At 32.0% G+C, this 13,357-nt stretch overlaps 2 protein-coding genes across 2 annotated transcripts; both read left to right on the top strand.

The window, feature by feature from the left end:
• The first annotated feature begins 785 nt into the window (after positions 1 to 785).
• Positions 786 to 2,245, top strand: LOC106714768 (tRNA-dihydrouridine(20a/20b) synthase [NAD(P)+]-like). Its single transcript, XM_014507873.2, has 2 exons — positions 786 to 977; positions 1,195 to 2,245. Exons 1-2 carry the CDS (start codon positions 856 to 858, stop codon positions 2,243 to 2,245), a joined length of 1,173 nt encoding a protein of 390 aa, XP_014363359.2. The 5' UTR covers positions 786 to 855.
• A 2,079-nt stretch (positions 2,246 to 4,324) lies between these two features.
• Positions 4,325 to 11,198, top strand: LOC106714769 (zinc finger protein 480-like). Its single transcript, XM_045678411.1, has 8 exons — positions 4,325 to 4,378; positions 6,070 to 6,180; positions 6,325 to 7,467; positions 7,578 to 7,745; positions 8,434 to 8,654; positions 8,869 to 8,954; positions 10,339 to 10,506; positions 10,920 to 11,198. The coding sequence occupies exons 2-8, from the start codon at positions 6,070 to 6,072 to the stop codon at positions 11,123 to 11,125; spliced, it is 2,103 nt and encodes a 700-aa protein (XP_045534367.1). The 5' UTR covers positions 4,325 to 4,378; the 3' UTR covers positions 11,126 to 11,198.
• Positions 11,199 to 13,357: the final 2,159 nt, after the last annotated feature.

Below are 13,357 nucleotides of genomic sequence, written 5' to 3'. Positions count from 1 at the left end.
TTATTTTCTAAATGCATTTGTTAGATTAAAAATTTAAGAGAGTAGATAACATAGCTTATAGTTTCCAATGCTTCATATCTAAGCTTTTTAAAAACAACAATTTGTCAAGTCTACTGGGATCCAAGCGGTTCCGCTCATCACTTGCGATTGCCGGCAATCGAAAAAAGGCGCTCACAGGGAACACTTCTATTACGTCAAATTCTTCACTATTATTTTGTGGAAGTTGTTGCTGTGATTGAATATCTAAAATTGAAGTATTTATTCTATTTATTGCTCGAGAACAGGCTACATGGTCAGAAAAATGAATATATTTTGGTATTATATGGTCAGTATATTACAACAATCAACCAATCAAAGCATATATATATATAAACAAATGAATAAATAATAACAAGACAAAACAATGACGCAATATCAATCAACCAAGTCAAAGATTACCAACGTAACTTTTTTTTTACTAAAGAGAAGCAACGAAAACTAAGCACACCGCCATCTCGCGAATTTTAAAGTAATTAAACCTTTAACTGGCAATGCCGTAATACATTCATATATTCATTACATTCAATACACACATTCAATACATTCAGCTAATTCTAAATATTTTTTTTTTACCATAAGAGAAAAAACCGAAAGTCGATTTTCAAGGGTAAAATATCGATTCACTGAATCGATTCAGTACGACATATCGATTTAAAAAATCGATTTATTTGGTCCGAGAAATCGATTCTTCGATTAATCGATTTGAGATCGCCATCCCTAGTTGTCAACTTGTCAATGTCAAATATGTTTGGTTGATCCAATGTAATTTTGGATTAGATTTAGAGGTTATTTAATTAATGACAAAAACTCACTAAAATGAAAGTTAAAAATGATATTTCACAGTTATTTATTACTACTAAAGCTAACCAGAACTATTTGAATGTTTGTGCACCTATGGTCAGATACAGTAAAGTACAATTTCGAACACTCGTGAGAAAGTTTGTAATGTTTATCATATCTATTTAACAAATAATAATTTTTTCGTGTTATTGTTTCATTTTATACTTTTTACAACCAGAATTTTCTAATAAAAACATTTAACACAATAATTTGAAAGAAAAGAAACTTGAAATCTGAAAATTTGGAGTAGAAATTAAACTTAATTTTTTATTATATAACTTTTTTCAATAAAACTTAATTTATTTTTTGTTTCAGTTATGATACAGATTTGACTTTCACCCCAATGATTTTAGCTGATTCATTTTGTCAGAATGCTAAAGCTCGTTCAAATGAATTTACAACAACTGTAAATGATTCTCCACTGATAGTACAATTTGCAGCTAATGATATAAATGATTTTTTGGATGCCTCAAAACTGGTGTATGCCTATGCAGATGGGGTAGATTTAAATTGTGGTTGTCCTCAAAGGTGGGCAATGAAAGATGGTTATGGCTGTGCATTATTATCTAAGCCAGAAGTAATTCATGAACTTGTGAAAAGTATCAAGAATAGTCTTCCTACTAATTTCAGTGTGTCAGTAAAGATAAGAATATTGGATGAACTTAAAAAGACTATCTCATTATGTCAACAATTGGAAAATTGTGGTGTAACATTTCTTACAGTACATGGAAGAACACCTGTTCAGAAAAGTAGTGAAGATATTGATGTTCATGCATTGAGGATTGTTTGTGATTCAGTTACAGTACCGGTGATTGTAAATGGGGGTATAAAAACATTATTTGATGCGGATAATTTGTATGATCAAACCAACTGTAATGGTGTAATGGCAGCAAGTGGATTATTAGTTAATCCTGCACTGTTTAGTGGAGCAAAAACAACTCCAGTCAGCTGTGTTAAGTTGTGGATGGACATTAAAAACAAATATAAAGATAAAATAACATTTCAATGTTACCATCATCATTTAGTTTTTATGCTTGAGAAAGTATTGTCAAGACAACAAAAACAAGTTTTCAACAACTTAAGTACATTTGAAAGTGTTGATCAGTTTTTGATCACTAATTTGTTACCTTTGTGTGATTGGGACTTGCCTGTAAAATATGACATCGGTGACTTTATTGAATGTCAATATTCTGATGAAATAACATTGAAGCACTCAAGTAAATGTAGAACTTGTGGAAAAAGTATATGCTATTGTATTTGTAGTAAATATGACTATGATACCAGTTCTGGTAGTTATTTCAATTCATATGTGCAAAGTAATGATCATTTAGATTATATGGACAGTAATATGTTCAATGAAACTTAAATTATTTTTTTCTTCCCTTGTTACCCTCTCCCTTACACTTTGTTATATTTTCTCACACTCAAATAAAAAGTAAAAAAAATAAATTATACTTTACAGACATTTAGCACATTTTGCTTCATATAACGCCATTCATTTGTCATGGAAATAGTTATACCTACTTACTATGAGTCCACATTAGCATACTATCGTAAAATGGATCTACCTGCTTAATAGTCCTTTCGTGGTTTTTTGACAAGCTTTCCTACACTAACCATATTATACACAACGACGCTGAAGTATAAGTTATATGTATATGTTGACGAGAAGTACTCAGAGATCTCATACATTAGCCTCATTCTACTAACATTCAATAATGCTTTTTTCTCTGAAGATCTCAATTTTACAACAGCGGATGTGATATACACGACGATTTTATAAACAAAATTGCCATCAACCTTTTTTCGTTTACCTGGATACTTTTTTTTATATTGAAAAAGTTAGATGTAATGTAACATGTTTCCCGTAACACTACGTACTCAGTGTATGTATGTTCGACGTTAAACTTGGTACAGTACACATCATAACAAAGGTCAGTAAGCAGGCCACTACTTACATAATATAATTTTTATATAATACCCTATTACCCTATGGAAACCGCATCTTATCACTTCTATGTTTCCCACTCAAATGTAAATGAGTAGTTTTGTGTTTAAATTATATTAAATACTATACCTACTAGAGTGCTTAATAACATCAAGATTTTATCATTAAAATATGCTTATATCACCAGCGCATTCCAAGAACCTCAACATAGACATTATAAGCTTAATTTCTTAGCAAATCACTAATTCCAGTTTTTACTTGGTAAACGTTTCGTTATAAAACACTTATGACTGGCCTTTGAACTCTGTGCTTTAGTTTTTAATGAGAAAAGAAAGCTTAATTACATTTATGCCCGTGTTTTTTTTCTCACACTGTTTAATAAAGTAAAGGACAGAGAAAAGATATGTACCGTTAATATATTGTAATCTAATATATAAAATTCTCGTGTCACAGTTATTGTTGCCATACTCCTCCGAAACGGCTTGACCGATTCTCATGAAATTTTGTGAGCATATTCAGTAGGTCTGAGAATCGGCCAACATCTATTTTTCATACCTCTATTAATTTTTTTTTAACTGCGCGCGGACGGAGTCGCGGGCGACAGCTAGTCTAATATATAAAATTCTCGTGTCACGGGGTTCGAACTTGAACGCCTCCGAAACGGCTTGACCGATTCTCATGAAATTTTGTGAGCATATTCAGTAGGAATCGGCCAACATCTATTTTTCATAACCCCCCATTTAGTTTTTTTAACTGCGCGCGGACGGAGTCGCGGGCGACAGCTAGTATTTTTTGTAGTTTTCATGTTTAATTTTGCGTTTATTTCATTAAAAATATATTGTTATTATTGAGTGCCATATAAGGGCAATCAAAATACTCGTGATCTTTTGGCACTTGTTTAAGTAAAGCTCGTCAAGAGATGGCGTTTATCAGCCTCGAAAATGTGTCCTGGAAAATTGGCGAATAATATATGTATAAAATTATTTACATTAAAAATATTTATTTGATACACCTAAACAATATTTATATTTAATATTTGCTAGCTTATATATACCTAAAGCATGTCAGACTCGTTGCGGTCGTCCGTTAGAATACACTGCCGAAGTAAATCACAATCTTCTAATCAACCTTTTAAAAAACGAATAGTGGATAAATATTGATGTTTTTACATTTATTCTAAGTATATTGCTAATCATTTAAAGTCCATAGTTTATTCTAGATATAATGTAAATGGTAATCATATAGATTCAATTTGTAGGAATAATAATTAATTTTCTGCACATTATTTTAAATAAAATTGCTGTTCCATGTGTTTCACCCTAATTAAACGAAAGCCTGAATTGAAACAGTTGGATTAAGACTACTGGAAAGGTTGCGGTTGGTTTTATCGTAGAGCTTAGGTCAATCGGCTTACAACCACTGAGTGAAGTGGATGGAAGTTGTCCGTTCGTTTAAGTTTCCGTGCAGTGACAAAGTTACAAGCAAACCGCGTATATAAACTAAGTAAAATAGTGTTAAAATGTGCGATTTATTAATTTTTAAAACTTAACGGTAAGATATTTTATAATATGTCGGTGCATTTTTATGTAATTCACTTGTTTTTTAATGTTTTTCAACGAAGTAGCTTATTAATACATTTAAAAAAATTCTTAAAACTTTATTTAAAAAGTTAATTACGATAAATAATATTTTTATGTCACTATTACTCTACTTATAACAAACTCTCTTTAAGTATGTTGAAAGAAAATAAATCCAATAATGTGACTTAAAAACTTACCTCATATGAAAACTGCGTAGCGACAGCTACAAATGAAGGAAGGGATGTGAGAACTTTTTTATCGATTTGTGAACAATAATAATATAATATATCTTTACAATTTATGTAAAATATTTTGTATGTATTACGCTAGTTATGTAATGGAAACAACATAATTCACATATAGTATTTAGTTGCAGGGTAGTTAAGCTTGTTCTTCATTGTTATTATGGAGCACCAGTTATATATAAATAATCACCATATGTGATTTGTTTTAATGAATTAATTCAAATTCAGTCTATATATAAAGTAAAGTCCAGTGGAATGCCATCGGTTAAAAAAAAATATTTTAAGGTGGTACTTTCAATATCCTTATCTTTACAACGTTATTTCAATTTGCAAATAAAATTTGGTGGTTTCTTAGAATTATCATCACTAAAACATAAGTCTGCTACAAACCTTCAGTTTTAACTGCTCAGTTTGCAACCTTACATGTGAATGCCAAAGGATAACTATCAATTTAACTGCACAGTTTTCAGTTCTGCCTACATACCAAACTTTTGCCTGTCTCTTTACATGTAAAACAGTGCAGTAAAACCTGAAGGTTTGTAAGTAGCGTGTTTTAAATATCACAATTAATCACAGTTTCACAAATAGGTTCACAGTTTAAAAATTACGGTAATGGATATGTCAAAAGTTTAATTTTACAATTAAGTTTCTAAAACTAAAAAACTAGGAATCGTTTAGATTCCCCTTTATTTGAGCAGATTTATTTGATCAACGCTTTCACATTTGATGCCACTTTAAATACGTTAACCTGGTTATACGTATGTGTTTAGTTAATTTAGCTATGCTAACGTACAGACTCCAGCTAGTTGTTGGCCGCATCTCAGTACCAGCCAGGGGTAATGTGTATTTGTACGTGCGACAAAGAATTATTAAAGTGTGCCGCAAACATGGCGTGTTTGTTCACGAAACGACACCACGCATCTACCGATTGCGGTCATCCGGTATACATTTCGATGTAATAAGACAAAAAAGAAATAATTGTATTTAAAATGTTTATTTCCGGTGTTATTTTATTAATACATATGTTGGAGTTTATACTTCGAAATTTCGTAGTATGTTCATAACTGATAGAAAATTAGCTTTATTTCGTTTAACACAGCAAACATTATAGAAATATTGAAATATTTAAATTTTACTTTTCTAGTCTCATTAGACTAGAAAAGTAAAATTTCAAATAATCTCATACGAGAAATTCTATAAAAAAAAACAAATTCATTTGTTTTGTAAAGTTTTATTATGTATCTGAATTCCTACGATTGCTGCGAATAGTTGATAGACATTGTAGCTGCTTTACCTCAGTTTCCACCTCTTTTAATTAGACTAACTGTTTGCATTTTTATCCGACTTCAAAAAGAAGGAGGTTTTCAATTCGACTGTATTTTTTTATTTGTTACATATTCTTTGGCAATGGCAACAGATGTGCGAATGGCTGTCGAGCGGCGAGTGGTCCGACGTGCGGTTGATGTGCGGCGGACGCAGTTTCAGTGCACACCGCGCAGTCCTCGCCAGTGTTAGCTCCTATCTAAGGGTAAGTAAAGTAAGGTAAAGCTTTTCGGTTATTAATAAATCACGTATTAAGATATGTAGAAAGATGACAATTTATTTCCATGTCTAAGTTAAACGTTTAGTGATATTTTTTTAATATTGATCATATATTTATATTTTCTTTCAGGAAGTACTTCTCTCGTGTCCAGCAAAAGACTCGCCAGCTTATATTATCTTGCCAGAATTTGATCTCGATGCTTTATCATCCGTTCTGTACTATATTTATCACGGCGAAGTTGTTATACAACGACGTCAACTTAACGAATTTTTGGATATCATTAGAAATTTGAAGATTTATATTGATCCCCAATATTTGATTAAAATTAGTAATGTTATGGAAAAATCACGTGTAGATCTTAGCTATGAGTATCAAGAAAAATATCTGGCGATGAATGATGATACAACGTGTTCGGATGCGAATAGCGAGTGCGAGTATGCTAATGCTAATTTGAAGAAAGGCGTTGAAAGTATCATGTATAAGGTACAATATTCGTTAAATGGTTTCGATTTCGGAGATAAACAAATCCGGACTCGGAGTGAAAAGTTTAGTTCATCTGCTGGTGATGTAGTGCAATGTAAAGACCGACAAAGAGGCTCGTTGCTACGTGATTTATTTATTGAGACATATGCTCGGAACGGTTGTAGTAACGGTCTGGGGGCGGGCGTGCTGGCAATATCAAATGAGCGTTATCGTGGGTCGACATCTGTTCTTTTCAAGAATGCTAATGCCGTCCATCCTACCACACTCGCTGAGACACATGAGATTGTGTCTGAACTAAGATCGTACGTATCACCGACGTCTAACAGACCTCTCACTTCACATGAAAACTATGAAGTTTTAAAAAACTGTACGAAACAATCGTTTGTTAAAATTAATAGAAGTAAAGTTGATGAAAAAGTTTTAACTGAAGATAGACGCGAAAAAGAATTGTGGGTGAATAGTTTACACTTGCCTTTAAATTTCAATAACAATTATTCAATCAGATCAGAAAGTTCCACATTAGACTTAAGAATGTCACCTAAATCAGACGGTGTCAATTGTCTCTTTACAAGAAATAAATTTGTGGATAGTTCTTCTATAAAAGAATTCAACGAACGAATACATACAAAAAATGAGATTAATTACAAGAGTTTGGATTTAAAAAAAATAACGACACGAGAAGTTATCCTAAATGAAGTGCTAGAAAGTCCTTGGATCCCTCGGTTACCTTATTACTACAAGCCATTTCGTAGAAAAACCGTTGAAACTTTTCCAGTCATTTTGGCTAAGGTAAGAAAAAGACCTGCTTTGGCTTCCAGGCTATATTATTTATATTCCAATCTACATATTTTATTTTAATATGACTCATCCCTAAAAAATAAAACATTATGCACTTCCAGAGTCATCTTGATGTCGGTAGTGATAAAAATAATAACATAAACGAAGAACTTTCCTCGAGTACGATTGATGTTACGAAAAACGATTCAAATAGTGAAATTAAAGATGCAGCAAAATCACGTTCTCGTCGTCTGAGCGCTAGAGACTTGAAATGCACAGCTTGTAACCAGGTCGGTATTTTCAATGTTTTAAAAATGTCAGTTACCAAAGATTGATGCATTAGACTAGACATTAAGATCTAGTTTCTACTCTTATTTCCATACGGATACAGACTAGGGGGTTGCTAGTAGATGATCTAGGCTAGATCTAGGAGACAGTACTTAAAATTATTTTTCTAATTTCAAAGGGAATGTAAAAAAAACAACACGTTGATAACATCTTTATGAAGTTTTTGAGTTATATATTGGGATTTTAGACATTTAAGATTATTTTGTACTATTTTATATCTAACTATTTTACAATTTTTAGATTATCTAGAGGGGGGCAGCAGTCCCCTATCTCCCCCTTGGCGATACCCATGGATAAGGACAATGTTCCAAACATCTACAAGTTCTTTTTTATTTTACATTGAACATTACAATTTTAGTAAACGAAGTCACCCGAAGAAAAAACACACAATATGGTCGACGTAGATTACTTTGCCTTATATGGATTTTGCATCCTCAGTTGTTCGTTAAACAGTTGCGGTTCTAGATCCAATAGTTTTGTTGTTGGTTTATGGAAGCTCTTTACTTAGTCTACTGTTATTGTGTCCACTATTATTTTCCTTTCCAGTAAATTCCTTTATTAAAGGTTTATTTGAATATGTTGTTACCACATGGTCAATAATTGTACTTGATTTGTTTATTTGTCTTTCAGGTGTTCTCGAGTGAGGAATCTTTTACAACGCACATGCGTCGGCATACATCTATGACTAGATACAGTTGCGGAGAATGTTATAAAACCTTTTCGCAACTCCGCAATTTTAAATATCACATGTCGGTGCATCGCGGCACTAAAGAGTTCGCTACTACTTGTCCTGTCTGCGGGAAATACTTTAACGATAGAGGATATCTGAGTAGCCATATGAAAATACACAGGTAAGACTGAAAATGTTTTTACATCTTAAAAAAAATCTGAATAAACTTAATTCTGATGTTTGTAGAGATTAAAGAGAATTTTTTTGCTGATTTGAAAGCTTTAGTTTTTAAAAACATTAAGTTAATTCGCTTCGAGTCAAATTCTTGCACAACTCTCCGTGCTTTGGTCAGCAAAATCAGTATAAAGTACAGAAAAAGCGAAAATTTGTTTCAGAAATAGGAAGGAATACAAGTGTTCAATGTGTCCAAAGTCGTTCAACCAGCGAGTGGCTTATAATATGCATGTTAGGATACACACAGGTAAATAAACAGTTACTAAACTATAATTATATTTATAAAGTGAAAATTTTGTAGCCATTCTCGCAATTTCCTTAGAAAGGAAAAACATGAAAGACACACTTAAAATTAATATAGATAAGAATTGCATAGACATTTTAATAAAAAAATTATCAATTATAATTTCAAACAATAGGCGACCACAACCAATGGGTAATACTTAAAATCATAGTGTGGTTAGTAAAAAAAAGTGTGAATTTGAGGTCTACACGTCATTTTATGGCAATTAAGTTTAATAAAGCGTTTTTAGGTTTATAAAACCTGTTTACTCATGGCGAATGTTTCTGTTGACGCCACGTTAGCGTGTTTCCATAACACCAATAAATAATAATAGTTTTACTAACTAATTGAAATGTATACTTTACTGTCTGAATATTTTAATGTATGTGATGAATTATTAATTCGAAAAACTATGGCACGTAAATTGTAGTTTATAACGTATGTCTAAGACTAATATAATTTCGTCGTAATTCACTCACTTCGAAAAGAAGCTTTAAATTGTGATAACTGTTTCATCTTTTCGAAGAGGTTTCTGAATGAAATATATTTAAGTACAAAAAGTATAAGCCTGTTCAAATGTCTTGGCAGCCCAAGGCCATCGATGCGCAGTGCCCTCACCTGCATCCCACTACGCCCCGCTACACCTAATATTGTGATCTGCGCAGCGACTCGCGCGAAGTTAAAAGCCGCCAAGATATCTGAAAACTATTATACTAATATCGATTCACTTCGGTGAATACATATACAGCAACTTGCTGTCCTAAAAGATGACAAAATGATTTTGTGTACTAATATTATTTGCGGAAAATCTCTTCACTAATCTTGGTCTTTTAATGGTCTTTTCAAATATTATATCTTTCCTTACATGTTCTAAATTTTAAATATTCACTTATACTTTGTTATGATAAAGGCTATTATTGATGCGAAGTCCTTGACAAGTCTAATGATTTGAAAAATCTTTAGACTTTAAAAGTATTGTCCGGTCTATTTGCTTGCGTCATAATGTTCGGTGCTTTCAAGATGATAAACAAAATATCAACCTGTGACGCAAATGTAAAAGGAACTCTTGAATAGTTGACGCACATCGGCGGGTCAATGTAATAATGATTCTCTTAAAATGGTCCAGACGATAGTAAAAAAAGGCATGACTATACTAATAAATAATTTGATAAATTATTAAGCGCTAAAAATGTCAATCGAATAAAAAATGGGTGATTTTACTAACACCCGTAACCCGTGGAAGAGTCGACATACGAGTAGGTGGGCTTGGACTGCATCAAAAGGCAATAAGTACTCTATGTGAATAACTTTAGGCCACGGACGTGAGTTGTTCGTTTGTTACTTCCAGGTGTAAAGCCACATGTGTGCGGTGAATGCGGCAAAGCATTTTCACGCAAGATGTTACTGAAGCAACATGCGCGTACGCACTCCGGTGAACGGCCCTACGCCTGCCCGCACTGTGATCGTCGGTTCGCAGATCGCTCCAATATGACCCTTCATTTAAGACTGCATACTGGTCAGTAAGAAAGCTTTTTACATTAAAACTATCGAAAAACTACTTAAATGTGTTACAAATTTTAAGTTTATTCAGCGATGACACAGTAAAATAAAAAAAGTTGCACATTTGTAATTTTGCTGCAATGATATGAACAGGCGTTTATTTCAAAGGTTACTACGGATTGAAATGGAAACTTTTGCTATAATGCTGGAGTATTTTCGCGACTGCGCATTGAGGAATTTTCACAATTTTTTACGCCGACAGTAGCCAGAAAAAGTCCAAAATGCCCGAGGATACTACAGAAGACTCGCATTAGTGTACATATACATCTTACACATACATTGTTTAGTTTTACTAATAAAAGCAACGAAATTATTGATTGTTGGATGGAGATGTAGGAGATTGTAAAATTAATTTTATTTTGTTTACAGGAGTCAAGCCTTTCTCGTGTTCGTTGTGTCCCAAATCATTTACAAAGAAGCATCACTTAAAGTCACATCTTAATTTTCACACCGGGGCCAAACCTTATTCTTGTCCAAGATGTAAACTCGCCTTTACTCAGTCTTCGAACATGAGAACCCATCTCAAAAAATGCAACGCACCTGACGCAATTCTCACACCAGAAGCTTCTTCTTAAGTTATGCAAATAGAATATTTTGTGAATAATCCAACCAGATGGAATCCCTTGTTCAAGTCAGGCCAAAAAGCTCACAGCGAAGAAATGTAATATTATAAATGCTATATTTTAGTTTTTAATATATATATTTTTTGAAGAAATAAAATATTATTACAGAATAGTGTTTTTTATTTGCACGTTTGTTATTTGATTCACTCTAATCATACAATTTAACTTTGAAAACATTACTGCTAGTCTTAAATAATTCACACGAGGATGATGAAGTTTTTTTAGTTGTTTTATTAAAATTATATGCACTCATTTTGGAGATAAAATAAAAAAAAGGTTGAAAGGAAACTATTTTTAAAGATTTATCATCTGTTTTAATTGGATTTGGTGATGTAAAATAATTATTGATCGAGGTGTACAAAATTACAGGCCTTTACAATATTTATAGATATTTGAGGCGTGTTAAACAATTACTGTTTACCCCAATAAGGAGGTGTACATTTGCTTCGTATAAACAATCGTAGAAGTTATTGATACAATGTCGTGATAAAATATTGCTTACGCTGATGTACCATAGTTGAGTAAGTTGTACTTATTAAATGTTATGTAAGTTTTATAAATAATAGTATATAGGTACATAATATATTAACAATATAAGATTTGATGATATACAGTTAACATGCTTCGCTGGATTTATTTACAATTACAAAATTTTATTTACTGCTTGATGTTTCTTTCCAATACATTGTCCTTTGATGTTTATAAAGAGCTTAAGCTAGTTTTGATGTTAAGAACTATAAAGATATTAACCATATTCATTAAGATGTCTAGTTTTGATATAGAAAAAATGTCTATAAAGGACAATGGTATTGTTGAAAAAGGCTCAAACATTTTAGACATTATTTACGTCACCTAATTTACTGCTTCAATGTTTCGCATGTTTACAATTTTATCAACACGATATAAATATGTTTTGTGGGGCAATTATATGTAAATGAAATTTTAACAGAGGCCTATTATTTTCACGGTTTGTTTAAGAAGGGATAACCAAGGTAAGTATAGCGAGTAATATCAAGTACGTAAGCTTTATTAATTTGATACTGATTAGATTTGATTATGGATTTTGTGCGATATTTAATACGATTTAAATATAAAAACCCCACATTTACAGAAAATATAAAACGATTCTTATTTTCGATTTCAACACACTGAGATAAAACATAAAAGTACAAAAATATGTGTCTATAAAAATTTCAACGAAAATATATATAACTATGAACAAGGAATGGCGAGAAGTTAATAACAAGATTGTAATATGTTGCTTTATTTATATTTGAACCTTACCTGCCATTTTAAAGTTTATTATTAACATTTAATGTTTGAGCCGTAAATAACGTTACTATTAATTTTAATCTAAGAAAAATTAAAACAGGAACTAACAAGCCACAGAATAAAATTATGCAACTTTCCAAAATAACAAACTAAGCAACTTTTAAATAATAGATACTCCTTGAAAACTATAAAACTAAATTTTGAATAATTTTCATTAAACATTTAGTAAAAAATTAAAATGACAGCTAAGTCAAAGTTACTTAGATAAAGTATACTTACCGTTGATTTCCGAGACCTAAATCTCTGTATAAAACAAATCGTCATCTCCGTCATTATCTTTGACAAAACCGAGATAACATTTTGTATTAAACGGTGATTTTCATTTCAGAAACCCACGGTTAGTCAATGATTACAATGTGCTCAATCTATACACGGTCTTTACCTGCGCACATCTATTATATATTAAATATATTTTACATGAGCATACATAATATTAATTGAAATCATTTGAGAACATTGCGCTTCAATTTGATACAAAAATTGTTGTCTCTGTCGGTAAATAGTACGTATAAAATATACAGTAAATTTATAAGTAATTGCGTGTAAAAATCTTATTCGTACAATAGAAATATAGAAAAAGCTATCGTATCTACATCGCACACAGGTTACGAACATTGTTTTCTGTTACGTCACTGACCTATGCGCCATGAAGAATAATGCCTACAATAATATTCGCCAATCGTTTCATTACATATTTTATCTCAGCCTTTTCGAGTAGGAGAACCGTAATTACTTGAGACTTGGTTTATAATATAGTAACTAGTAAAGTCGGTGTATTAACATTACGATTGTGTAGCAAATCAGCCGCCGCAAGGGCGCGCGTCACTACTCTACCACGTGAAGCACCATTTG

This window comes from Papilio machaon, chromosome 6 (genome assembly GCF_912999745.1).
Source record: "Papilio machaon chromosome 6, ilPapMach1.1, whole genome shotgun sequence".
Taxonomy (NCBI): Eukaryota; Metazoa; Arthropoda; class Insecta; order Lepidoptera; family Papilionidae; genus Papilio; species Papilio machaon.
Note: the sequence above shows the minus strand (reverse complement) of the source record. Positions and strands in the feature narration are given on the sequence as shown.